This window comes from Leptopilina heterotoma, unplaced genomic scaffold (assembly GCF_015476425.1).
Source record: "Leptopilina heterotoma isolate Lh14 unplaced genomic scaffold, ASM1547642v1 Lhet_45, whole genome shotgun sequence".
NCBI lineage: Eukaryota > Metazoa > Arthropoda > Insecta > Hymenoptera > Figitidae > Leptopilina > Leptopilina heterotoma.
The window spans coordinates 1,406,766-1,434,230 of NW_025111086.1; the positions used below are offsets into that span (position 1 = coordinate 1,406,766).

The 27,465-nt window shown below is 27.3% G+C and overlaps 2 protein-coding genes across 3 annotated transcripts in view; both read right to left on the bottom strand.

The window, feature by feature from the left end:
• Positions 1 to 27,465, bottom strand: part of LOC122507190 — a 456,874-nt gene that overhangs the window by 360,508 nt on the left and 68,901 nt on the right. The gene's annotated exons all lie outside the window — the stretch shown is intronic.
• Positions 4,430 to 14,116, bottom strand: LOC122507212. The gene is made up of 3 exons (XM_043619819.1): positions 13,973 to 14,116; positions 13,409 to 13,849; positions 4,430 to 4,770 (listed from the first exon to the last, which is right to left on the bottom strand). The coding sequence occupies exons 1-3, from the start codon at positions 14,040 to 14,042 to the stop codon at positions 4,430 to 4,432; spliced, it is 852 nt and encodes a 283-aa protein (XP_043475754.1). The 5' UTR covers positions 14,043 to 14,116.

Consider the following 27,465-nt stretch of genomic DNA (forward strand, 5'->3'; position numbering starts at 1 on the left):
TATTAATATAATATATTAATATTAATATTAATTATTATAATATTAATTATTATAATAAATTAATATTAATATAATATATTATTATCAATATTCTTATAAAACGGTTCTTAAACAATTTTATTATTTTATAATATATTAATATTAATATAAAATAATTATTTTATGATAGTTGTTCAAGAATTAAGTCGTTTAAAAAGAAATTATTGTCAGAAATAGAAGAAATTGAAGGTTTTGCATTAGAATTGGTATAGTAAATTTAATAGTTTATGAGGAAAACAAAAAAACACCGAAATTCAGAATTTTCCCACGAATTCTAAATATTTAATTTTTCCATTACTGTTAATAAAAATCCCTGACTTTTCCTGACCAATTCTACTTTTTTGCGATTTTTCCCTGACTTCCCTGACCTGTGGCAACCCTACTGAATATAAATTACAATAGAAATACAGCACTAGAATTACAATCACCACGCAGAAGAAGTAGGGAAATAAATTCCTAATAACAAGAAATAATGAAAGTTAAAAGAGTGGAATATAGAAAACGGTTTTTTAAAAAAGTTGATTTAGGACGGTTTTTGGTCCAAGATTCAAGTAGAGTATTAGACTAAGCTTTGTTCTTCCGGAAGTTCATAGTAATGCACGTGTACTTGTACAAGAAGCGAGACATGTGGGAGTAGGAGAGTGGAGCGCATCACGTTAGTCCTGCGGGATAAAACCAACCCCAATCCTCAACGTAGCCAACGCGAATCCTCCGCCTCATCCATGTCTAGTCGAGCCAATCTCCACTTTCCTCTCTCTCTCTCTATCCCCATTTCCCCCTCACCACCCCCTTCAAAAACCTAGGTATCCTGACCCCATCTGACTAGACACCCCTCCAGCCACGAACAAACGCCTGGGGCTTAAGCTTCCTGAATATTTTATTTACTCACTGCTGCTTTTTCTACTACCTCTTTTCTTCCCTCACAATCTACAGTTACACCGCACAATTCTCTCTCTCTCTCTCTCTCCTTTTTCTTTTCTACATCCTCGAGTGTGTTTGCTTTGCTGGCTTTTTTCCTTTCCTCCTAATCGCGTGAATTTGTCTTAAACTGAACGAACTCTTGTTCAATGATTCAATTTCAGTGAATGCCTTCCGAAACAAGCCATATACTAGCTACTGTATATTCGACAAGTAAAACTAGATAACAATTTTTTTTTGTATTTCTAACAAAATTCGCAAGGCTTGGAACGACTTTAAGGTCGCAAAAAAAAATGAAGCTGAAGTCCGCAACGTTTTTACAAAACAATTTTTTTTCAAATTAAATTCATCGCTCTAATTTTCAAGTTCGTTAATTTTTGAGGAATTGTCACTTAACAGACAATATTGTTAAAAACAAGGTGTCTACTATTTTCGTTCAACAAAATTCCCGGCTTTGTCATAATTTTTCCCGATTTTTTTCTCATCAAATTTAAATTTATTTGATTTTGAACATAAATAAATCTACAAATGACTTCGAAATTTTTTATTAGAATTTTTATGAATAATTAAATTCTTTTGACGAGGTTCTTTAAATTTTTGGAAAATAATGTTTTTTAATAATTTTATTTAATAATTTTATTTAAAAATTTGGAAAATAATTGAACTAAACAAAGAATTTTCTCAATTTTTCATAAAATAATAATCTTGTCTATTCATTTCAATTTTCAAAAATTTTAATAAAATTCTTGTCAAAATTTCAATTATTTTCAAAAAATTGTCCTCAATTTAATGAGTTTCAATATCTACTATTTTAATAAAACTTTCCAAAAGAATTCAATTATTTAAAAAAAAAAAATTTTGATTAAATTCTACGCAAACATTTACTTATTTTCATAAACAATAAAAATTCCACAGGAATCCAATTATTTACAAATTTATTCGCAATAATAATTCCATTAATTTAATAAAAAATAAAATTTTTTATAGAGATTCAATCATTTTCATAATTAATAAAAATCTTTTTAGTAATTCAATTATTTTAATAAATAATAAAAGTCATGGCAGAATTTCAATTATTTTGAGTACAATTTTAAATGAATGCCACAAAAAATGTAATTATTCTTAAAAATTTCATTAAAATTCGTCAAAATAATTCAAATATACTCAAAAATTTTTTTAAAATTCTCGTCAAAATTTCAATTTTCTTTATGAATAAGAAAATTCTTCTCTGAAATTCAATTATTTTCAAAAATATTAACAAAATTCTTTTCAAATTTCAATTATTTTCAAAAATTTTCATCAATTTAATGATTTTTAATACCTACTATTTAAAAAAAAATTACCATAAGAATTCAATTATTTAAATTTTTTTAAATAAAATTCAACACGAACAATAAATTATTTTCATAAATAGTAAAAATTTCACAGGAATTCAATTGTTTACAAATTTTTCTAAAAATTTCTTAGCAATCATTCAATTATTTTCATAAATAATAAAATTTTTACAGAGATTCAATTATTTTTGTACATAATAAAATCCTTTTTAGGAATTCAATTATATTTTAAATACAATGTTAATCAAATGACACAAAAAATGTAATTATTCTTAAAAATTTTATTAAAATTCGTTAGAAGAATTCAATTATTTAAAAAAAATTTTAATAAAATTCAACACAAGCAATTAATTATTTTCATAAATAATAAAACTCATCGCAGAATTTCAATTATTTTTAATACAATTTTAATTGAATTCCCGAAAAAATGTAATTATTCTTTATGTTCAAAAATTTTTAAAAATTCTCGTTAAAATTTTATTATTTATAAAAATAATTAAATGTTTGCGTAGAATTTTACCAAAATTTTTTTAAATAATTGAATTGTGGAAAACAATTTAATTATTTAAAATGATAATTGAAATTTGGAGAATTTAAAAAATTTTTAAACATAATTGAATTTTTGCGAAGAATTTTATTACTTTTGAAAATAATTGAATTATTTTTTTAGAATTTTAATGGAATTTATAAGAATGAGGATAGGACATTCTCCCAATGTTGTTTTGAACAAATTGAATTAAATTATTTGTTTGAACATAAATTATAGTTTTTAATGAATATTAAAGAAACATAAAAATTTTTTGTGAAATAAGTGCAGCACTGATCACTGAACTTTTATAGCTCAACCTGACACAGTTTAGAGTCTAGTGGACAACCCAACACCTAGTTTCTGTGCACTAGGTGTCGGATTGACGCCGGCTACAGGAAGTAACTTACAAAAAGGGTAAATTAGTTTGCACCAGTACCGATTGCAGTCAGGTCGACAATTTAACACCTAGTTTCTGTGCACTAGGTGTCGGATTGACGCCGGCTACAGGAAGTAACTTACAAAAAGAGTAAATTAGTTTGCACCAGTACCGATTGGAGTCAGGTCGACAACCCAGCACCTAGTTTCTGTGCACTAGGTGTCGGATTGACGCCGGCTACAGGAAGTAACTTACAAAAAGGGTAAATTAGTTTGCACCAGTACCGATTGCAGTCAGGTCGACAATTTAACACCTAGTTTCTGTGCACTAGGTGTCGGATTGACGCCGGCTACAGGAAGTAACTTACAAAAAGGGTAAATTAGTTTGCACCAGTACCGATTGCAGTCAGGTCGACAATTTAACACCTAGTTTCTGTGCACTAGGTGTCGGATTGACGCCGGCTACAGGAAGTAACTTACAAAAAGGGTAAATTAGTTTGCACCAGTACCGATTGCAGTCAGGTCGACAATTTAACACCTAGTTTCTGTGCTCTAGGTGTCGGATTGACGCCGGCTACAGGAAGTAACTTACAAAAAGTGTAAATTAGTTTGCACCAGTACAAATTGCAGTTAGGTCGACAACCCAGCACCTAGTTTCTGTGCACTAGGTGTCGGATCAATTCCTCATGAAGGTAATTACTGACGAAGAATGCAAATTAGTTTTTGCTAAAATCGTTTAGAGGTAAAATGATAACCTAACTCCTAGTTTATCTACACTAGGTGCCAGATCGTTGTCTAATGAAGGGGAAGTTATTGACGAAAAAGGCAAATTACAAGGTGTCCAGCGGTCAGGGATTTTTTTTTGTTCAGGGATGTGTTAGGGAATTTCATTCAAAGTCAGTAAAATTTATAAAAAAATTAAAATCTTTTGTGAATTAAAAATTTTTTCAATTCAACATGACTTAAATGGTTTTTATTATTATTTGGTTCTATTGTTAGATACAAATTTTTTGTTAACTTGGGCAGTATTTATATTTTTGTCCCAAGAAAGTAGATGTAAGGTTAGTGAATAGTCAGGGGAAAAGTCAGATGAAGTTTGGGAAAAATTAAGAAATGTTTTTCTTAATCCTTGACGGACACCCTGAAATTAGTTTACCCTGATAGTGATTAGAAACAGAGCGACAACCTAATGCTATGTTGTTGACCTGACTACAGTCAAATAAATGACTACAAACTAATTAACCCAAGTAGCACGCTGTATCAGCTGAGTGTCATGGCGATATCTATCGGGGATATTCCTGTGATACTGATGAAGTATCATAATGTCCGCTTGTTTGAATATTCCTGCGATATTGAGGGGATATTGCTGTGATATTGAGGGAATATTGCAGCGATATTGAGGCGGAATATTGCTGTGATGTGTCACGAATTTTTGGGTCATTTTGTATCTATGTTGATCCCTGGTTTTGTAGTTATAGCGTTTATTGATGATCGAGATGTTGACATTTAATTCCTCTTCTCCAGGTTTACTTCTTGTTAGTCTCAAAGGTAAGTATTTGTTTTTATACAGGTAAGCTGAAAAAAGAGTTTTGTTATTTTTGATTATCAAAAATGTTTTTGAAATTTCAATTACAAATATAAGAATAATCGCATTGTTTTTACAGCAGGCTTTCTTAAAATTGTTTGTGTTGAATCTTTCAAGAATTTATATTTTAGATTGGAATTTCAAAATATAACTTTGCAGGTAAGTATTGAAATTTAATTTAAAATAATACAAACTTTTTTATATAAGAAGTTGTAAGTTGGGCGATGGAAAAAAGGTAAATAAGTTTTAGAGAAAGTAAAATGAATAACAGGATTTACCTAAAAATATGTCAAATAAATTCAAAAGATTCATTTCCAAATGCCATTAACGGTCTTCATAAAAATCATCGAAACTCGTATATTTGGCCCGTGAATGTTTCCAGTTACAAAAGTGTCACTCTCCAATAAATATTGTTCCCCATAGATGATCGAGTTCCCCATCATTTTTATTATAAATCCAATGTTTAAAGACTAATAAATAAAATTTCAAGACTTACTAGCATTTCTTGTGGCAACTTGTAACTGTCCAAAAATTTGGTCATTGTACAACGCGCACAAGAAAGTAAATCTATTAATGAAACCAATTATTAGTTTTTTGTGAATGATGATTTTACGTCAGATGTTGAAGCAGGAAAGAAAGTGGATCGAATAGTTGCTTGTTGCATCATTTGTTTAAAACAGAAAGGGAAGTGGATTGAAGTGTAGGCTGTAAAAAAAAGTTTATAAGAATACTGTAACACGAAAAAAATGATTACCTTTTTATATCTTAATAATATTTATGATTTTTCCGTAAATCTAAACAAAATAACATACCATTTTTATTATTTGTTGAGAGAAAGATTTTTTTACGACATCAAAGCAAATGTCTTTCCTAGAGAATTGGACAGCAATCGTCAGGATAGGAAACTGGATCTATTAGGATTAAGATAGAATGTTAGTTTTGTCATTTTTTTAAATTTACAATGTGCCATTAGAAGACTTTTGTAAGTTTGCACAATATAAACATTAGATTTTAATTTTACCTAAAGGAAAGCTAAAAATGGATTTTCGGAATTTATATATGAGACATCCAGTATCCAAAAGTTTATCAAATTTTCTTTTCATGGTGTAAAATCTCTTTTTTATCCTCTGATGTATCGCTAGGCGGGATATGAAGTGGAATAGATTTGTGGACTGAAAAAAAGAGACATGTAAGAAAAATTTGGTAATGTGATAACAATAAAACGATGCTTTTAATGATAAATCGTCCAACATCCTTCCGGCAGGACGAAAAAGACTCAGGTGAGTCCCTCCGAAATCACTAAAGAAAACTAACATGGACTCAGATAAATAAAAAATGATATATATCATTGGAAAGGTAACGAAACAAGCTTTCAGCGCATATAAATATCGAGCTTGTAAGTTCAAAACTCAGGGCTGGGTAGTTTGAAGAAGTTACATGTTCCAAAAATTCACATAATTTTTAGTCACAGAATGACGAAGCCCGGTCCTGCCGGCAGGACACTTTTCGCTTTATTTAAGAGACTGCCTAGCCCAGGTTTATAAATTCAAAGACTCGATATTTACATCATTTGAAAGCTTGTTTCATTACCTTTCCAACGATATATTTAGTTTTATATTTATCTGCTTCCATATTAATTTTATAGAGCAATTTCGAAGGGACTCGCGCCTGAGTATTACTCAGATATACTGAAAAATATTAAAAATGAATTTTTTTTTAATTGAACAATTAGGTTTCATTCTTTGAACGTTTCTGAAGAGAAAGAGACTTGTCCGGCCAAAAAATATTGATTTTTGGGGATTTTACATTAAATTTACGAAAAAATGTTTTTTTTTCACTGTTTAAAAACATAGCAAGTTTGAAGGCTTTGAAAAATGGTTTAAATTATTATTTTAAAAAGTCAAAAATATGGATTTTTTCGTCTTTTCGTCTACTTTAATCCCAAAGAGTGCTAGAAAAGAAAAGTTGAATTCCCTTTTTTTAAAAGCCTCTTTTTCGGAACGTCCTTCCGGCAGGATGGGCGTTTGGACGATTTATCATTAAATGAACTATTAAAAGTTATACTAAACGTTTAGTTAAATGTACTTGTGTAAAAAAATTGTTCCATATTTCAATAACTAGAAGAATTTCTGTATTCGTTTGGTAATTATCTAGTAGTAAAGATTCTTCGCCGAATGTGACTTCCTCTCTCATAGTGATGAACGATTTTTTCAAGTATTTCCATTTTCTATCACAGATGAAGAGACTAATAATTATAGTTTCTAGACTTACTAGCTCTCTTTGTAGCAACTTGTAACTGTCCAAAAATTTGGTCATTGTACAAGGCTTACAAAAAATAAATCTATTTACAAAACCAATTATTAGTTTTCTGTGAATGTGGCAATTATCTGCTTTTAAGTCCGAGATTTAAACAGGAAAAGATGTTGATTGAATTTTCTTCAGCTGCTTCTTGCCTCACCTCATTGGTTTAAACAGGAAGGAAAGAGAATTGATTTGTAATCTGTAAAGAAGAAGTTTATAAGAATACTAGCACACGAATGGAAATTAAACAAAGATTACTATTTTAAATTACATTAATACCTATGATTTTTAATTAAATCCAAACAAAATAACATACCTTTTTACTATATTTTTTGAGAGATAATTTTGTTTGAAACAACTTCCAAGCAATTTTCGTTCAGCGAGGATTAAACAGCAATTGGCAGGATCGGGAAGAAAATCTGAAATAAATAAAGTAGAAAATGTTAATAACAAATTATTTACTTGCTTTGCATACTGCAAAATTTACGATATTTATCTGTTTCTAGTTATTTTGAAAATGCATACTCTGTAATCAATTAATAAACAGTATTACCTAAATAAAAAGATGTAAATGAATTCTCGGCATTAAATAAAAAATTGTATCCCTCAGTCATCGAAAGTTACTTAAATATATTATTATTTTATAAAATCTCTTTTTGATTATTATATAAGGTAAAAGTAAGTGATTCATCTTAATAAATGAAATTTTAGAATTATCTGCTTAAAAAATTTAAATTTGATAAAAACATTTTATGAGAAGCACCGAAGGTAACAAGTTTCTTATAATAATCAAAAAGAGACTTTGAAAAATATATTCTTTAGTCGATTATTTCTAGTAGTTTATCCTTTCACTTATGGCGCTTTTGATGTGAAGAATTTGATGAAAATTTAGACAGGAGATGAAGTGGACAAAGATGATGGGCTGTAAAAGAGTATAATACTATAAAAATATGAAACTACATTGACAATGGAATTATTAATTTAATTAAAAAAACTTATTGTTAAAAGTTATATTAAAATTCAAAATAAATTTTACCTAAATGAATGATAATTTCAGAATTATCGTAGTCCATGATTCTGCTTATCTCCATTACTTATTCCCCGTCATAGATGTCCTCTTCATAGAGTGATGATCGAATTTCTTCTGCATTTTTAAAATGAATCCACTAATAAATAAAATTTCAAGATTCACTATGTATTCTTGTAGCAACTTGTAACTGCCCAAAAATTTGGTCATTGTACAAGGCACACAAGAAAGAAAATCTATTGATGAAACTAATTATCAGTTTTTTTAAACGATGCTTTTGGATGCTTTTTCGTCAGAAATTGAAATAGGAAAAGAAGTAGTGGAATGAATTTTCTTTAGCTGCTTTTTGCCTCACCCCATTGGTTTAAACAGGAAGGAAAGAGAATTTATTTATAAGCTGTAAAGAAAAAATTTATAAGAATACTGTGGTACGAGTGAAAAATTTAAGACAAATGATTACTTGTTTAAATTTCAATAATATGTTTGTTTTTTTAAGTAAATCTAAATAAAATAATATACCTTTTTTACTATTTGTTGAGATAAAAGGTTTTATTAAAACGACATCCAAGCAATTTTCATTCCTAGAGGATTTGACAGCAATTAGCAGGATCGGGAAGAAGATCTGAAATAAATAAAGTAGGAAATGTTAATAACAAATTATTTACTTGCTTTGCATACTGCAAAATTTACGATATTTATCTGTTTCTAGTCATTTTGAAAATGCATACTATGTAATCAACTAATAAACAGTATTACCTAAATAAAAAGATGTAAATGAATTCTCGACATTAAATGAAAAATTGCATCCCTCAGTCGTCAAAAGTCACTCAAATATATTATTATTTTGTAAAATCTTTTTTTGATTATTATATAAGGTAAAAGTAAGTGATTCATCTTAATAAATGAAATTTTAGAAATATCTGCTTAAAAATTTAAATTTGATAAGAACATTTTATGAGAAGCACCGAAGGTAACAAGTTTCTTATAATAATCAAAAAGAGACTTTGAAAAATATATTCTTCAGTCGATTATTTCTAGTAGTTTATCCTTTCTCTCATGGCGCTTTTGATGTGAAGTATTTGATGAAAATTTAGACAGGAGATGGAGTGGATAAAGATGATAGGCTGTAAAAGAGTATAATACTAAATAAATATGAAACTACATTGACAATTGAATTATTATTATAATTAAAAAATATTATTGTTAAAGGTTATTTTAAAATTCAAATTAAACTTTACCTAAATGAATGAAAATTCCAGAATTATCGTATTCCATGATTCGAAATCAATCGGAACAATTTTTTTAAAATTGTTTCGCTTATCTCCAGTACTTATTCTTCTTCTTCAAGATGTCCTCTTCATAGAGTGATGATCGAATTTCTTCTGCATTTTTAAAATAAATCCACTAATAAATATAATTTCCAGATTCACTATGTATTCTTGTAGCAACTTGTAACTGACCAAAAATTTGGTCATTGTACAAGGCACACAAGAAAGAAAATCTATTGATGAAATTAATTATCAGTTTCTTTAATAATGCTTCTAGATGCTTTCACGTTAAAAGTTGAAACAGGAAGAGAATTGGATTGAATTGTCTTCATCAGCTTCAAATCTCATTGATATAAACAGGATAGAAATAGAATTGATGTGTTGGCTGCAAAGAACAAGTTTATAAGAATACTGTTACAAAAAATTTTTTTTTAAAGGAAATGATTGTTTCTTTAAATTACAATAATATTTATAATTTACAGTAAATTTAAATAAATAATAAAATAACATGCATACCTTTTTATTACTTGTTGAGAGAATAATTTTTTTAAAACGACGTTCAAGCAAATGTCTTTTATAGAGAATTGGACAGCAGTCATCAGGATAGGAAACTGGATCTATTAGGAATAAGATTAGAAACATTTTTATATAAATTTTGTTGGTTTTGAAGATTTAAAATCTGTTTCTATTATTATAAAGGAAACAAAAATTAAGATTATTAAATTAATGTTAAATAATATATGCTTAAGAAATTTTAGTGTTTCAACAAAATTTTGCAATTATTAATATAAGTTGTAATTTATTTACAATAATAAAAAGAGATTTTTTATCGTTATATTCTTTAATTGATTATTTCTAATAGTTAATAAATTTTGATAATGTTACGAGAATAAAATTATAAATTTAAATTTACTGTTCTTAACGTTTAGTTAAATTTACCTGTGTGAAAATTTTTTTCCATATTTCAATAACCAAAAAAATTTCTGTATTCGTTTGGTAATTATCTAGTAGTAAACATTCTTCTCTAAATGTGTCTTCCTCTCTCATAGTGATGAACGATTTTTTTAGAGTATTTCCATTTTCTATCATAGATGAAGAGTCTCCAGTAGCTTTTGAGTCCAAGATTTAGACAGGAAAAGAAGTGGATTGAATATAGTCTTCAGCGTTCTCTGCTTTATAGATTTAAACATGAAAGAAAATAGATTGATTTGTAGATATGAAATAAGAAACTTGTTAAAATACTGTTATGATAATAAAAACCGGACAAAATTAATTACCTGCTTATTATTAGTTTAGTAGAATGTTGTTCCTGTGGAATGGAGTTTGAAGAAATTTTTATTCCTAAAGGATAAGAAATGAAGAATGGGATTTGGCAGAAGGTAATGTCGTTGTAGTGCACGTCAGAAGTTTGAGCAGGAGGTGAGGTTAAATAGTTTCAAGGCTGCGAAAAAGAGTCTTATAAGTAAAATTTGATTCCATATAAATAAAGAAGTAATTTCCCGAAAATATCGAATTATTATTATATATTTAAATTATATTCTAAAGTTACTTACGAAAAAGAAACATAATTGAATATAACAATTTTATTTTCGATTGTCATACTCAAAATTCCATACATTTATTTTCGCTTGTAAATTTTAGTGAATTTTAACTTTAATTAAAAAAAAATATACATTTTTTATTAAAAAATTAATTCAATTTATATTAATTTATTGAAATTAGTTTAAATATTATTTACAAACATTCAAACAAAGACAGGAAATGTAAAATAATAATTATTATACAATTTTTATTATTGAATTAAATTATTTATTTTTATATTGTTTATATTTATCGTGGAAAAAAATTTTCACAACATTTAGAAGTACATTTGTGTATTTTTTTTTTTTTTAAATAAACGAAAAAAGTTGTTATTTATAAAAATAGAATTAAATTTTCAATTTTATATATATTGTAGGTTAAAAAATACCAAAAATGTATTATTAATATTATTGTTATATCAATTATTTTTATTCAAACTGTTTTTAGAATTTTAATATAATAATTTTTCATTATTTTTATTGAAATTATTGATTTTATAATTACGATGTGATTGTAAAAATTCAAAAAAATAAAGAAAGGTTAACTTTACATTACCATTGCTCTTTTTTGGTTTTAATAATATTTGCTTCTTATTTCTTTTTTATATCCTTATTAAGTCGTTCCTATTACACCAGTATTTCACTTATAATGATTAAAATTCACAGTAAAATAAACATTATGAATATTATGACAGCTACGGGAATTCATTTGACGTTTAAAAGTTACAAATAAACAATAAAATGACATTTTCATTTGTTACCATCGTGAATTTAGATACGCACAATTATTGAACGGTGGTTATGTTGGTACAGCCTATGCGTTGCAAATATTTTTTTAATTCAAAATGGGCACATTCCTTTAACTGATATTTTTAATTAATAAACCGCGTTTTTTAATGAAAAGAAATATGGATTAGAATTTTTGATTTAGAAATAAATAATATTTTTTGTTTTTGAAAAACAATTATTATAAGCAAATAAATAATTTTTATAATTATTAATATAATTATTTTAATGGTTGTGAGACATGAAATTAGAGCAATTATATACATTTCTTTCAGATATTTTGTATACTATTCATTCTAAATAAGAAACTAAATTTATTAGAGATGCGTAGAAGAATGTATTTTCGTCCAAAAACTAACTACAATTTCGCCCAAAATATAGATTTTTAAAGGAAACAATAAAATTAACGATAAATTAATATAAACTGTTTATTTTGCTGTGCTAAACTATGTTAATTAATAAAAAATTTAGATTTCTTTCTAAAATTAGTAAATTGTTATTATCTCAAAAACTAGAAATGGTAAAATGGGTCTTTTTTTCTGAAATTTTTCAAAAAGTTTAATTTTTGAAAAAACAATTTTTATTTTTAAATGATAAATTTAACATTATAATAATTTATTATGAGAAAGATATTTTTTTTATTTGGATGATGATGATGACGAAGATGCCAATGATAATGTGGATCCTGATGACGATGTTGATCCCGATGGAGATGATTCTCTACCTTTATAAGAAAATAATATGTTATAAATATATAAATAGTCAACAATAGTGTTGTTGCAAAAAATTTTGTTTATTTCTTTTATTAAAGGGTTTGTGAGAAAACCCTCCAAAAAAGTAGTCTGACTTTTAATTAATATTAGATGTCGACTTTGCATTTGTAATTAGATGAGAGCGAATTGATCAAGAATGTTCTCTATATTTACAAGTAATTTTTTTAAAAAGTATTCAAAAATGTAGTTATAAAAGTTGCATTTTACCGTAACTGGGAGTTAAATTGAATCTATTTGCCAATAGTTCGAAAGTGGTGCTAATTCAAAATAGTGATGTTTGTTAATTAGTTAAGGGACCATTCGAGTATTACTTAAGTATTTAAGTCGGAAGGGAAGTCTAGCTATTGCTTACTTTCATTAGAAAAAATGGCACATTTTTTACATTCATTAGCATGTAAAAAATCTTGGGACGGGGGGTCTAAAAACCTTAAAAATATGCTTACGTAATACTTGAATGGCCCTTAATTACTATACTTTATATCTTTAATAAAATATTTTGACCGAAAAATTATTGTAAAAATGGAGAAGAGCGCGCCTCAGTTAGCCTCCCTCTTTCAGCCCTCTAAGAACGAACGCGAAATATTATTCTTCTCAAAACGAGAAGCCAAAGTAAAACTGCTTTTTCCGAATGTTTATACAATTTTTTGAATATTTATTTAGAAAAGTTTTGAAAAAATTCCGAGAATAGCATTTTTTACGGTGTACCCTCTTCTAAATTGTTAAAAAATCCTGAACTAAAATATTTTGATTTTTTGGTGAGAAGTAAATAGGAATTTCCTACTTTTTTGCAGTCATTTATAAAACATTTCTAGAACTCAAAAATAAGAAAATTTTGATTCATAAGTCCTAATTTGCCCTAATGGTGACTTAAGGATATTTTATGTTATACATACAGCCAAGCTTGCTCGCTACTTCTTTGCTCTTTCCTTCTTTGCTCGCTCTGCCTCTTCCTGCTCCTTCCTTTCCTTTGCTTCCTCTTCCTCTTCCTCTACCTCTACCTCTACCTCTACCTCTTCCTCTTCCACTCTCCTGCATTGCTGATTTTTCTCCATCTTTTCCTTTTTTCGTCCCTCCTTTATTTTTACTCCCTTTCGGCCTTCCTCGACCTCTCTTACAATTATCCATTACACTTGATGTCATCTTATCGGTTTGGTTCTCGGTTTGGTTCTCGGTTTGGTTCTCGGTTTGGTTCACGGTTTGGTTCACGGTTTGGTTCACGGTTTGGTTCTCGGTTTGGTTCTCGGTTTGGTTCACGGTTTGGTTCTCGGTTTCGGCTTGTTTCTCGTTTTGAGTATTTGCGTTCGTTTCAATGTAATCAAAATCCATTAATTGCTCTACATTTTGAAATTAAATTTTATTAGAATTATTTTAGTTCGATTAAAAAGTTTATCAATTTATTTTTTTAATTGTTTAAAATAATTTTTTGTCTATAATTTAAAAAATTTAATTTCCGTTACCATCTATGTCCTCCTCTCTCAAACGGTCTGCATGATATCTACTTAATAATTGACAATTTATGTCATGCATATGTCGATATTCATCTAAAAAAATTTATTTTATTATTTAAAGCAACAAGATGTATCATTTTCTAAGTCAAGATTGGAGTGTAATCGTGTGTCATATCAATCTAAAATTAAAAGAATGATCTTCACAGAAGAGGTTATAAACTATATGACGAACATGTAGAGAAAATCAGTAAATTGTAAACGTTTAAGAATTTGGTGAGTGAAACGAAAAATTCTTCTTTAAATATTTTTCAAAATTAAAGTTTTATAAATATTTACATCACTTTTTATTAAATAGAAAAAATGTACACTTTTCTACAAATGAATAAAAAAAATATGTAGAATTAAGATAATTTCTACAAAACAATACGAAGAAAAATAGATAATAAGTTTGCTATAAGAGAATAGTTTAGGTAAATTTGAACTAATATTGATTTTAACAGCAAAATTTTACAGGAAAACATTAGTCAGAGACTATATGATTAATTTAATTTTTTATCTGAAAGAATTTATTGTTTTTTTTTAGTTGAAATTTAAAAAAATAATAGTTAATATTATTTAAGAAAATAAATGACAAGAACTACCTCTCGGTGATATCGCTTTTTTTTCAAAATACGTCTCTAGTCGATCAATTGTTGACGAGAATTCTACAACTTTTAAGTCTATGGCTTTAACCTCTTTTAAATTAAAGTAATTTCGTACTTGAGAGTAATTACGAACTCTCTCTCCTTTTAAAAATTGCGACATCATCTTATCTTCTTCTTTTAGAAGACTTGTAAGTCGATCTTTATGCAAAACATGAAAGAAAAAGTTAACAATAATATGTTCAATATTTTCGAATAAAATATTTAAAAGAAACACGTTTGTTCGCAGTATGGAAGAAGTGGATCTGTCTATCTCAATATTTCAATCGTTCAATTTTGCAATCATTCAATCTTTTAATCATTCAATCTTTTAATCTCAATCGTTCAATCTTTCAATTTCAGTCTCAATCTTTCAATCATTCAATCTCAATCTCTCAATCTTTCAATTTTTTAATCTTTTAATGTTTTTTTTTACCAAAACAGGTCCCAAAAAGACACTTTTTCATATCTATGGTTTTATTTGTAGATAAAAGTATGAAATAAAATTATCCAATAATTCTGTTCGCCTTACCAATTAGAACCCATAGATTTTTTCCCTTTTTCAAATATAATTTCTTTTGCAGTCTAATTAAGCAAATTTCAAAAATATTGCTAGTTCTTTCAGGGTAGGTATCTATCATACTAATTATTTCTTCGCAATCTTTAAAAGCATCTTTCAGAAAAGACGTAAATTCATTTATATTTTCAGAATTTCGTGACTTTCCGTCTTTTCTGATTTCTTTTATGACTTCCTTCATGTCCCCTGGTCTTAAAAATGGTATTACCATACATTTTGCCAGTAAATTGCATGAACTTAATTTATCATTTTCGAACTCGCACCATTTCAGTTTTAAAACCTACAAGTAAAACAATCTTTTACCCTCACAGAAAAAACGATAATCTAATTTTAAGAAGTGCCTACTTTAATAAGAGCTTCTTAAAATTATATTATCGTTTTTTCTGTGCTTTAATTTTTAGTAGCCTTGTAATATTCAAAGAAAAAGCAATTATATTTTTGTAAAAGATTTTAAGAAAAGAGATTAAATATATTAAAATTTTTTGTTGTATTAAATTTACATATACATATACCTCATGAAAATCAAAAAGTGAGGTCAAGTATTTGCAATTACTCCAAACAGTTTTGATGGCAGCAGCAACTTGCGCATCATATGTACTTATAACCATTTCGAATGGTGGAATCAAATGATTGATTAATAGATTATTAATTTTTCGGAAAATGCACGTCATTATTTCTTCATTGAGATTTTCGGAAAGAGAGTATAAGGCGATAGCTGACTATAATTGTATTAAAATTTAAAAGTTATTTTTATATGATGTAGGTATCTGACAAATAAAACGTTATTTAAATTTAAATTTTATTTAAAAAAACATAATTAGAAAAAAAGTTAAGGAATTGATTCATTGAGATTCAATGTTTGCCAAGCTGAGAATATATTACGAAATTTAAATTGTTTTTAATTATCCTAAAAATTATTATTTCAAAAGAAAATATATGTAATTTTGGTTCATTAAATATTTTTATTATTCACTTTTTGAAATTGAACTCACCCTTTCCGACTTTTCAATCATAAAGGTAACTATGCTTATATTTTGTTTGTTAATAGTCACCTATATATAAACAAACAATTTAAAACCATTATTCTTAACAATTCTTTTATGTGAAAGGATTATAAATTTTTCAATTAACCTATCATGTTCTCAAATTTTTCTAAAATACTTAAAAATTATGATAAATGTATCAATGATAGATTAAAAAGTAAAAAAATATATAAGCTTTCATTAACCTTCGATTTTGTGTCAATATATAATACTTTAGATTCTTTTAATAATGTTGGTGTTCCAAATAGATATGCTAATTCTTTTGACGGAGTTAAAATTCTCGCTAAATACGTTTCAAAAATTAAATTTAAATCCATTGCCGCAACATCGTCAGGGATTTCATCTTCATTGTTTTTAAAGAGTAATAATTTGTCTCCCATCTCTTTTAAACAAACAATTGGAGACAAATTTCCGAATCTCGACCTTTGCATTGCTTGTCGCATTCCACTACTGCTTAATTGAACTTTGAACCTACATTTATGTATTAAATTTATACACTATAAAAAAATTAAATTGAAACCAGAATATATTAATCTATAGCTTTCCCGTTTCTTTAAACCTTTGTTGATTTTTAAGCAATATATTTGGTTCGCAATCACAATGGTTCATGTTTTTTAATGTGATCAGTGCTTGGATAATTGATTGGAGTGATTTACTTGTAATTCTGGTGTATTAAACTGCGATTAAAATATATAAAGCAAAAAATATATAGTTTTATCTAATCTGATTTGAAAGGGTCAGACAAATGCAAGTATTTCTAATAGGAAGCCAGCAACGAACCGTAATTCGAAGGGGGAGTTAACAAATAATTATGTGGATAATTAAGAATCTATAATAATAATGTAAATAATAGCGAATCAAATTATTGACATTGGAATGAAATTAGATGAGAAAGCTACCAGGAATAAGGGTTAAAAATGTATTAAAACAATTATATAAAGGGTTATTACTTCTTATTGCAAGATTGCAAAATATCACTAAATGTTCGTTTTTTTTCGGATTTTGCTAAAGAAATGGCTTCTTCGCGAGCGAATGATTCCTCCACCAAATTTTTTTGCGGATGACAGTCTTCGGAATGCAAAGTTGTAATATTTACTTCACCATCTACAACTCTAGCGGATGCATAACAAGGCATTTTGTATTTTGCGCACCTATACTTTTCTCCATCTTCGTTCTCTTCTGTTTTATAGTATAAATATCCACGATATTCATACTTCCACGTATTTTTAAATTTACCCGGCAGCCTAATCATACTTGATGTATCTACATAATAAAAAAATGCAATGAAGCTTGTTAGTATGTTAGAGGTAACATACCCTCAATTATCAATCGAAAAAATTTTTTAAAAATCAGGGCCGGATTTACACCTTCGGGGGTCCTAAGCATTAGGCAGGAGTAACATTTTTTTAGCACCACTGCAAAATTTAAAAATTAAGTTTTTTTTTAATTTAAAAAAAATATAATCTTGGAAAAATTTGGGGACCCCCGGCAATCCGGGGCCCTAAGCTACTGCTTATTTTGCTTATACATAAATCCGGCCCTGAAAAAAATTAATCCATACGCCACGATGTTTCCCTGAAAGCTTCACTGTAATATTCAGTTACACTGTTTTCTTCCAAAAAGGTTATAAATTAAGGGGAGATAGAAAAGAGATAAATTTTGTTAAATACTTTTTTGGTTTTAGAATAACGTGATGCATTAACTAAATGTTAATAGGAGTGACAGGACAAGCATAACTTTTATTTAGAAGAAATGTGTCTAAGGGTGAGATGTTTCTGAGGATGGATTATAAGAAGAGGTTAATGAGGTGAGTAATGGGTAGTGAGACCAATAAAAAAAGTATTTGAATTTAAAGAGAAAGAAATAAGAAGAGACAGAAATGTGACAATTATTGCATTTATAAAAAATAGAGAAAATATAATAACTGTAAAGGAAATGTCGAAGTAGGAAATAGATAGATAAGAAGTGAGAAAAAAAGTATTGTTATAAAAATTTTAAATTCTTAATAAATTATATTTTTAAAACTAAATTTGAAAACTTTTAATGATTTTAATTTTAAAAAATAATAATAAAAGAATATTTTCCATTGATTCCATTAATTCATTATTTATACTTTAAATTTTATTTTGAATTTTAATTAATTGAATATTAAAATATATTACTTTTTAAAAAATTAATAAATACAAGCTATTTTAATTGAAAAGTTATTATTAAAAAGGTTTTCACTATAAATATATTTATAATAAATGAAAATATATAATATAGGTAAATATAAATTAATGATTTGTAAATGATCTTCTTATTCAAGGTTAAATAAAAATTATGAAAATGTAGTAGGTTACCTTAATAGTTTACGTCAGGTGACCTTTGGGTTTTCAGGCAAAATTAGGATGAATTAAACAAAACTACAATACACAATACAAGTATAAATACCAGATAACTCTAAAGATTGAAATTTCTAATTAATAATTAATGAAAATTCTCTGTTGATAATTCGAATACAGAGAAAAATATTAATAAATTATTGAATTGTTGATCATAGCAACGAAAACAAATGATATTTCATTGTAATTGTTTTAAATTTACGTAACATAATAAAACTTCATTTATATATGCGACTTTCTATATATGTTTAGATTAAAGATTGAAAAAATAATTCACCAATTTTTAATATTCATTTTTAAAAACGTTTCTTGTATATTTTAAGGCTATATTTTTAAAATAATATTTTTTCTATAAAAGTTAAGAAGTTATATTTTATATGAATCTAAAAATCTCAATATCAAATTATTTGCTATATTAATATTTTAAAAATATTTTTCTGACAATTTAATTTAAATACGATATTATTTTCTTTTGAAATTTTGTTTGGAATTTGTACTGAAATTATATTTGTCATATTAACATTTTAAAATACACAGAATGATTTTTAAAAATTCTCACAAAAATAATTTTTCGTAAAATGTAAATTTTATTTCTATTAAAAAAACCCTAACTTAACCTAATCTTAAAAAACATTGCAGAAATTGAAACTTTGTAATTTAAATGGTTTTTGAATATCAGTTCTTAAAAGAAAATTTAACGAAATGTATTTAAATTTTGCTATAGTAAAATTTAATTATTAACTTTTTCAGTATCAATACATGTATATAATAATAAATTTAATGTAATTATTTATCATATAAAATAGAATAAGTGTAACCAAGACTTGATTCAAATGATCGAACTTGAGAAGGTTGAAAGTGTTCCATTTCATCATTACTTTTATTTTCCATTTCATTAATTTTCTTTTTAGTGGAATCTTCAGTCACTTTATTTTCTGTCAAACAAAAATAATTTAATTATTATAAAATAATAATTGCATTTTTTAGAATCATAATAAAATTCAATTTTAGTAATTTCAATAAACCTTGAAGAGGCCCTGTCAATTTACTAATATCATTATAACCACTATTATATATTTTCAACTTTAGTGCAAAATATTTTATTAAATGAAATACCTAATGATGTATTCTTATTTTTGGCATCCACCATTTTTTCGATTGTAGAATTTCTGACAGTGGATTTGTTTTCAAACTTTTTTTTTAACAACTCTAAAAAATTTAGTTGTTTGAATTAATTGTTTTGATTGAAAAATTGAAATTGAAAAAATAAACATAAATTAATAATTTTACAAATGAAAACGAAAATTACAGATCTAAAGTACAAATATAAGTTATGACGATATTAAATTAATATGCTAGCATAAAATTGTAGAATATAAATCTAATTTTAACAATTTAGAACAATGTGTAACACAATAGCAACTTATAAAGAAAATAAAATATTTCAATTCAAATATAACAATTTTACAAAACCAATTAAATAATGTTATTTATTAATAATTAAATATTTTTACAGGTAAATCAAATAAGAGAAATTGCAAATAAATTACATTTTTCAATAATAATCTTGTAACTATAATAATAGATATTCAATAATAAACTATATAATAAAAAATAAAGTTAAAATCTATAACTATAATTATACCTTCAAATTGTTTTCTTAATGAAAATATAGTTTTATCAAATTGGTCCATCTCTTTAATATCTGACTCATCTATGTCTGAATCACTAAAATTCTCTTTACCAATAAAATCCATCTCTACAATTATGAATTTGTTAAACAAGTAACCTTTTTATTAATTTATGTAGGTATTCCTTACAGGTTATGGAGTATTTTTCAATATAATCATAAACAAATGAAAAACATTGATCGTTATTAAATATAAACGAACTAGTCCATTTTTCAATGGAAATAACTTAGAAATTCAAGATTAGGTACGTTATTACAATTAAATTAGCGTTTTCGAGAAAAATACTTAAAATTTTTGAATAAACGTACTCTCCACTTTAACCTTTACATTTTTTGTTCTGAAGGGTTGAAATTTAGTACTAATAGATATTTTACGAGTAAATAACAATATAAATACATCAAAATCGATTTTCGTAACTTTTACATAATTATATCTAATAAAGTGTTCATATACAATTTTTTTTATAAGTATTTAATTGAACTCATCTGAACTAAAGATTGAACGAAGTTAATAAGTTTTGCTTGGTGTAAAATTTTTTAGATGTTTATATCTCGAGCGAACTCCTATTTTTCATATTATGATGAGAATTTCAATTGATTATGAGTACTGCACCGAACAACCACATAAAATTTTCTTTAATTGTTAATTGGTCACTTAAAGACTTGTAATAATGTAATCAGCAATTAGCACACTCTTTTAAGAATTGTTCGATTGATCTGAAAAGTATTATAAATTTTTTTTATTTAGTTAAGTCAAATGTGGAAGCTAAATATATTTTTGAACCTCTATGCAATCACCGAACTGCGTTTAAAAAATATGAGTAAGGCCCAATTTGTCGATTTTATTTTAGGGGATAATCGCAATTTTCGATGGTGACGGATAATTTTCTCCTTATATTAATTAAAATTATAAAAATTCTTAAATAGTAATAAGAATTATAAAAAGGGCTAAATATTATTTACAGGTTTAAGAGATGTGCGAATAATTTGAATTAAATCAGTAAGATTAGATTAAAATTAAAATAGACTCAATAATAAATTTTATATTTCTGTCACTTTCATGGCGAATAGAATCTAAATTATAAAAATATTTTTAAAAATCCGTGTTCCTTTACAAAAGAAATAAAAAAATATCTGATAAAAATTGGACAACTCAAGTACATCGACAATAGCAATTACACAAGCAAAATCATTTTTACCACGGGTTGCACACGACGTTTTCTCCAACGCCTTGCTATTAAAGGTTTCTTAGTAAGTTTCTCATAAGTTTAATTAAACGGGTAATTATGTTTAATAAAATAACGAATGAATGCTTTGAGTGGGAAAGGAATAAATCACAAAATATATCTCGGTCAGAGGTTAAGAAAAAGTGACGTCATAATTTGCCTTTGTTACGCAAAAATGTACTTTCAACACACTAAATTCACTTTCGGCACGCCAAATTTTACTTTCGCCACTCTCTTCAAAGAAGTTGAGAAAAGTTATATACTTTCGATACACTTTTTCAACAAGAAATGTACTTCTTTCTAAGCGAGCATTAAAGAAATTTTTTTCTTTAATGTTAGATAACTTAAAATTGTACAAAAAAATGTAATATTTTTTCTATATAAATTTCTATATTACCCTCCGTTTTGGAATTTGTCTTGCGCATTTCTAATTTTCATATTTCTTATTCTATCCTTTTCTTTTATTGAACTGCCCACACTCTCCCCTCTTAATAAATTATCTAATCTTGTCTCTTCGTCGAATATTACAGTCTTGAGATTATCTAAAAAGGTATAAATAGTACATTAAGTCTTTGTTTCGGTGTCAATTCACCTAAAAAATTGATTCTGAAGTAAATAATATATACTTAGCCCCTAATCCATAATTTAGAATATTTTATACTGTCCTTAAAATAACAATAAATTTTTAGTATTTAGTTATTGTAATGACTAAATCTGAAAGTATTTACGAGGGTAAGTCCGAAGGAGATAGCCATATGGGAGAGATGGCCAGTTGAAATATTTTACAGAATTTGTTAATAAATATCACTTATTATAGGTTATTCTTTAACATTTTGTGGCTATTAATAAATGTAAATAATATATTGTTGAAAAAAAATGTAAGTGTAATCCTTTTTTATATTTTTTTTGCATGGAAGTCGTGAAAAAAATTATGTTATATTGAGGAACAGTTCTTGAATTTAATTTGGCATAAGGAGACATTCACCTTTATTAATAAAAGGTTTTTTTCTTTCATACACGTGTGAATTTCAACTTCGAAAACATTAGGGTTAGTTCGCGACGTCAGGTGATGGACTCGGTAATGCTCGGGCGAAATCGGTTAAGTCCGCCCGCAGTCCTTCCAAAATTGGTATGTTACGTTAGAATGTTTGTTATATATTTTATTTATTACTTATCATATTTTCGTATTAATGTTAAAATTATTATAGCACAACGCACAAAAAATCCTCACATTGTAACGTACTTTTAGAATAAAGATAACCAAATATATTTAATATTAGAAGAAAAAGTTTCTCCGTGTACAGAACTTTAAAAAAACTATGGCCATCTTCCCGGACTTACCCTAAATATTAAAAATATATTCTTATCTTAAGAATAAAATGTACTAAATTCAAGTATAAAATATTCTAAAATAAACGCTAATTATATATTTTTAATTTCAGAAAAAAATGTTTTAGTGTTATGACATTTTATATTCAAAAAGCACAAACATGGTGAATAGAGATAACAGAAGACAGGGAATAAACGTCGTTAACAAGTCTAAGCACAAGTTACTCAGGTATATGTAAAACGAATACGGAAAATGTATCAATTACATTAATTGTAAAGTTAGGTTATTATATCGTAGCCCCGATCTAGCCCAGGTCGGGTCGGTCTACACGGGCGGCTTTGTTTAGAGACCTTCCACACGGAGTATTGAATTGTTAAGTTCCGTAAAGGTAAAGTAAATATTAGAGGTGTGCATTTAATGAAGTCGAACTTAACATTAATCGACTCGACAACAGAAAATTCGAATTGGAGATAATTCGATTCGAACTAGTCAATTCGAAATTCGAAGGTTCGAATTTCGAATTGGCAGTTCGAGTCGAATTTTCTCTCGAATCGAATTTTGCACACCTCTAGTAAATATTGTCGGAGCTACTGCAACAACACGCATCTACAAATTTTTTAATGGAGATATTGAATAAACAATTGCACAAGAAGTGACCCTTAAGGAAATTACAGGTGCACGTTATTGCAGTAGCTCTATAATTACAATCCACACATTTCTGAACATCATTTCCCAAAAATTCAATTACAATGTTCTATTAAATATTGCGACAAACATTTTTTTACAGGAAGACATTTTAATAATCTCTTCACTTTTACTTAACTATAAATGTACTAGGAAATTTTAGGGTTCTATGAGTGAAAATTTTCTTATGTATAAGATATTTACATGTATATCTTATACATAAAGTGAAATATTCTTTTTAGTTAAAAGAAAGATAATATTAACATGTACAATTACCTAAAAACTTCCAAATATTTGGATGAAGCCCTCCAAAACGAAGAACAGCTCGGCTATTGAAAGATTCGCTGATATTGTTTGTTCTTTGTTCCAAATTAGCAACAGACAATATATCAGCGATTTTCACCCAATTTCTACGTATGTATCTCATAAAAGCTTTGAGTTTGCTTTGATAAGATAAATCGTATGTTGTGATTGTACTCTCCAATATTTTGACAGCATTTTCAATTTTTTCAGCTGGCAGTAAAGGTAACGCAAAAACCATTTCTAAAAAAACTTTAGGGCCACCTTTATTAAGTCGTAACCTTTTCCAACGTTTACGCACAGCCTGTTTTAAATAATTTTTTAAAATATAAATAATAATATAATATAAATATATATATACTGTTTGGATTTTCGAGTCTAAAAAATGTATTTAAAAAAATAAAAAAATGATAAGGACCGTTTGAAAACTCGACTTCTTAGCTACAATTTTGCCATGTATTATTTTTAAAGGTGTGCAAAAAGCTCGAAGCTCGATCAAGTGTTTTCGAGCTTTTCATTTTCCAAGCCGAGCCGGGCTCGATGTATCGGGTACTTGAAATTTTTGAGAACCTACTCAATTTGATTCAAGCTTTTAAATTAAAAAAAAAATTAAATTAAAAATTAATATCTAAAATTTTGGATTTTCTCAAAGACTCGAATCAAATCGAGTATTTGAAAATTTCGGGTAACCGATACATCGAGCCCGGCTCGGGCTCGGCTCGATAAAATTGCGGCCCGGATCGGCTATTTGAGCTTTTTGTGCACCTCTAATTATTTTGCTGTAACTCTATTCTGTTCCAAACTACAGCGATTTACGAAACCCTTTTTTTATGTTGAAAAAAACTAGAGGCGAAACTATTCTTGCAGCTATTAATGATATAATACTAAAAAAAATATACAAATAAATTTGTTAATTAGAGGAGTTTTTCTGGTTTTTCTCTTCGAATTTCTTACCATTCTAACCTAAAAACTAGCACAAAAAATACACTGTTTCGTAGTTTTCACTGTTATCAGTGGGACGACTGTTTATCACTATTTACAATGGCAGACTAAATAAGTGAAAACAATTAAGCAAGTATATCAAAATCACCTTTAAGTGCCTAACTCCTATGATAGATGGCGCCAAAAGCTTAAATGTGGCGTAAAATGTTCATTTCACATGACAAGTATACAGTGTAAAAGGGACTTCAATTTCTCTCCATGACTATAGAATAGTTTCGCCCCGCGAATAGTAATACCCCACCTTACCCTATATATTATTTTAAACAATTTATATCTTGTTAAGGTTTTATATCACTTTATATATACACTCTTAAAAATTCAGTTACTTTATAAAATTTTTTGAGGATATTTAAATATTTTCTTTATCAAGATCTTTTTTAGTTCAATAAAGTCACTTTTTCTATATACAAAAAACTATGGTTTCATTAAAAAGAACTTATTTATTTATTCAAAGCTAAATACTTTTAGACTTATTTAAAATACTAATGCTAGTTGCAATGTGTAGATAATTTTGTGAATTATAGAAAAATTATAATCATAATAACCAAAACAAAATTTAGGTTTAGTAAAACTGTAGTTGTCCTTTGAACCAGAATTATTATTAATTATTATGTAAAAATTTTGATTCCGGTAATACATGAGTGTACATATATGTATATTTATGACAAAATGTTATCAGAGCAAAAAACTTTTCAGTATCCAATAAGTATTTTACGTTTCAATCTTTATGAATAAATATAATATAGTATCAAACCTTACTTTTTTATAATGGAACCAACACCCATGGTATTGACTACGAGGAAAGCATCTTTTAACGGAATTAATTGTCGCTTTTTCGAAATCTCCGGATACATCCGTGATATTTTGCGATAGATGTTTACAACGTTCGCATAATTTTGCAAATATTGCATCGTACAATGGTATGGTTCTTTTATTACTTAATACAAAAACTGTCCCAACACCCTAAATAATAATTTAATTTTACGAACGGTATAGTATATTACAGTAAAATATATATATACATATATGTGTGTGTGGACGTTCACATGAAAAGGACACATTTTGGCACTATTGGACTCATCTACATAGACGAACTCCTTGCAAAATTTGGAAAATTTCGAGTGGTCATGGAACTTTCTTGGTAAAAAATTCGATGAGTTACAGAATTCAGATAACAATTGTTTCCAGTTCATGGCAACTTATATATAAAAAACCAATAGGTTTTTAATTTTTAAAACCAACCCCCCCCCCTTCCGTTTTGAAAAATAAGAAAATTCGACAACATGGGCCCTTTTCTAAAAAGGACGGTTTTTTAAATAATAAACCATTTTTTACAAGGTTAATGATTGGGTTTAATTTTATTGTGTCATTTGAAGAAAAAAAATAGAAATCAAACTTATTTAAAACAGGGACCTTCACGAAAATCAAATTTTGATTTCGTTACGATATTCCAAAACAAAACGAAATTATTAATGTATTTCGATTTTGATTCGGTAACGAAACAAAATTTACTTCCTATTTTGATTCTGATACTGTAACGAAACGAAATTTACTTCCTATTTTGATTCTGATACTGCAATTCGGTTTTCTTATAGAAACAGAAGTCGATTCGAATTCTATTTTAGATTTCTTATGTAAAAACGATATTATCTTCTGATATATTTGACATTTTCAACAAAATTTAGGTTCAATGAGACTTATACATGCGCAGTAGTATTTTATCAAAATTAAAACAAAAATGAATTTTGATATTGAAATCAAAACTAAATAGAATGGAATTTTGATTTTGATATTGGAACCAAAACGAAATAGAATGGAATTTTGATTTTGATATCGAAACCAACACGAAATAGAGTTGAATTTTGATTTTGATACTGGAATCAGAACATAAACAACATTTATTTTTGATTCAGTTATCTGAATAAAAACTGAATAGAGACTAATTTTGATTCTGATACCCATATTCGAATCAAAGCAAAAGTATTTTTTAATTTTGTTTTGATCCCGTGACGGTCCCTGATTTAAAATTATTTTTGTCCTACTTGCACAAAAAATATGTCATTTCGGGTACTTAAAGTGGGCGCAAAGTAACTGATTCTCACCCGGGTTCGGGGAAGCGGGCGCAAAAGTACTTTTGCGCCGCTTCATCTATTACACTGAAAAAACCTAGTCTCAAAATGAGTAGCGTACGCTACTCATTTTGAGTTGCAACAAAAATGAGACTCTTAGGTGGCGCCACGTTCTATGGCATTTAACATAGTCTCATTTTGAGATGCAACAAAAATGAGACTCTTAAGTGGCGCCACGTTCTATGGCATTTAACATAGTCTCATTTTGAGATGCAACAGAAATGAGACTGGGTTTTTTGTGTTTAGCCCGGGCGGGCGCAAAAGTACTTTTACGGTCGCTTCGCCCGTGCCCTCAATGCGCCCTTGATACGATAATAACTATTAACAGTCTCTATTATGAAAAGTTAGACTGAATATTGAAATTTTCACGGCTACAAAAACAAAAAGTCTAACATAAATATCTCTGGTTCTTCTAGGAAGTTATTTAGGTAAGAATTGTTTACAGTCCAGGGCAACT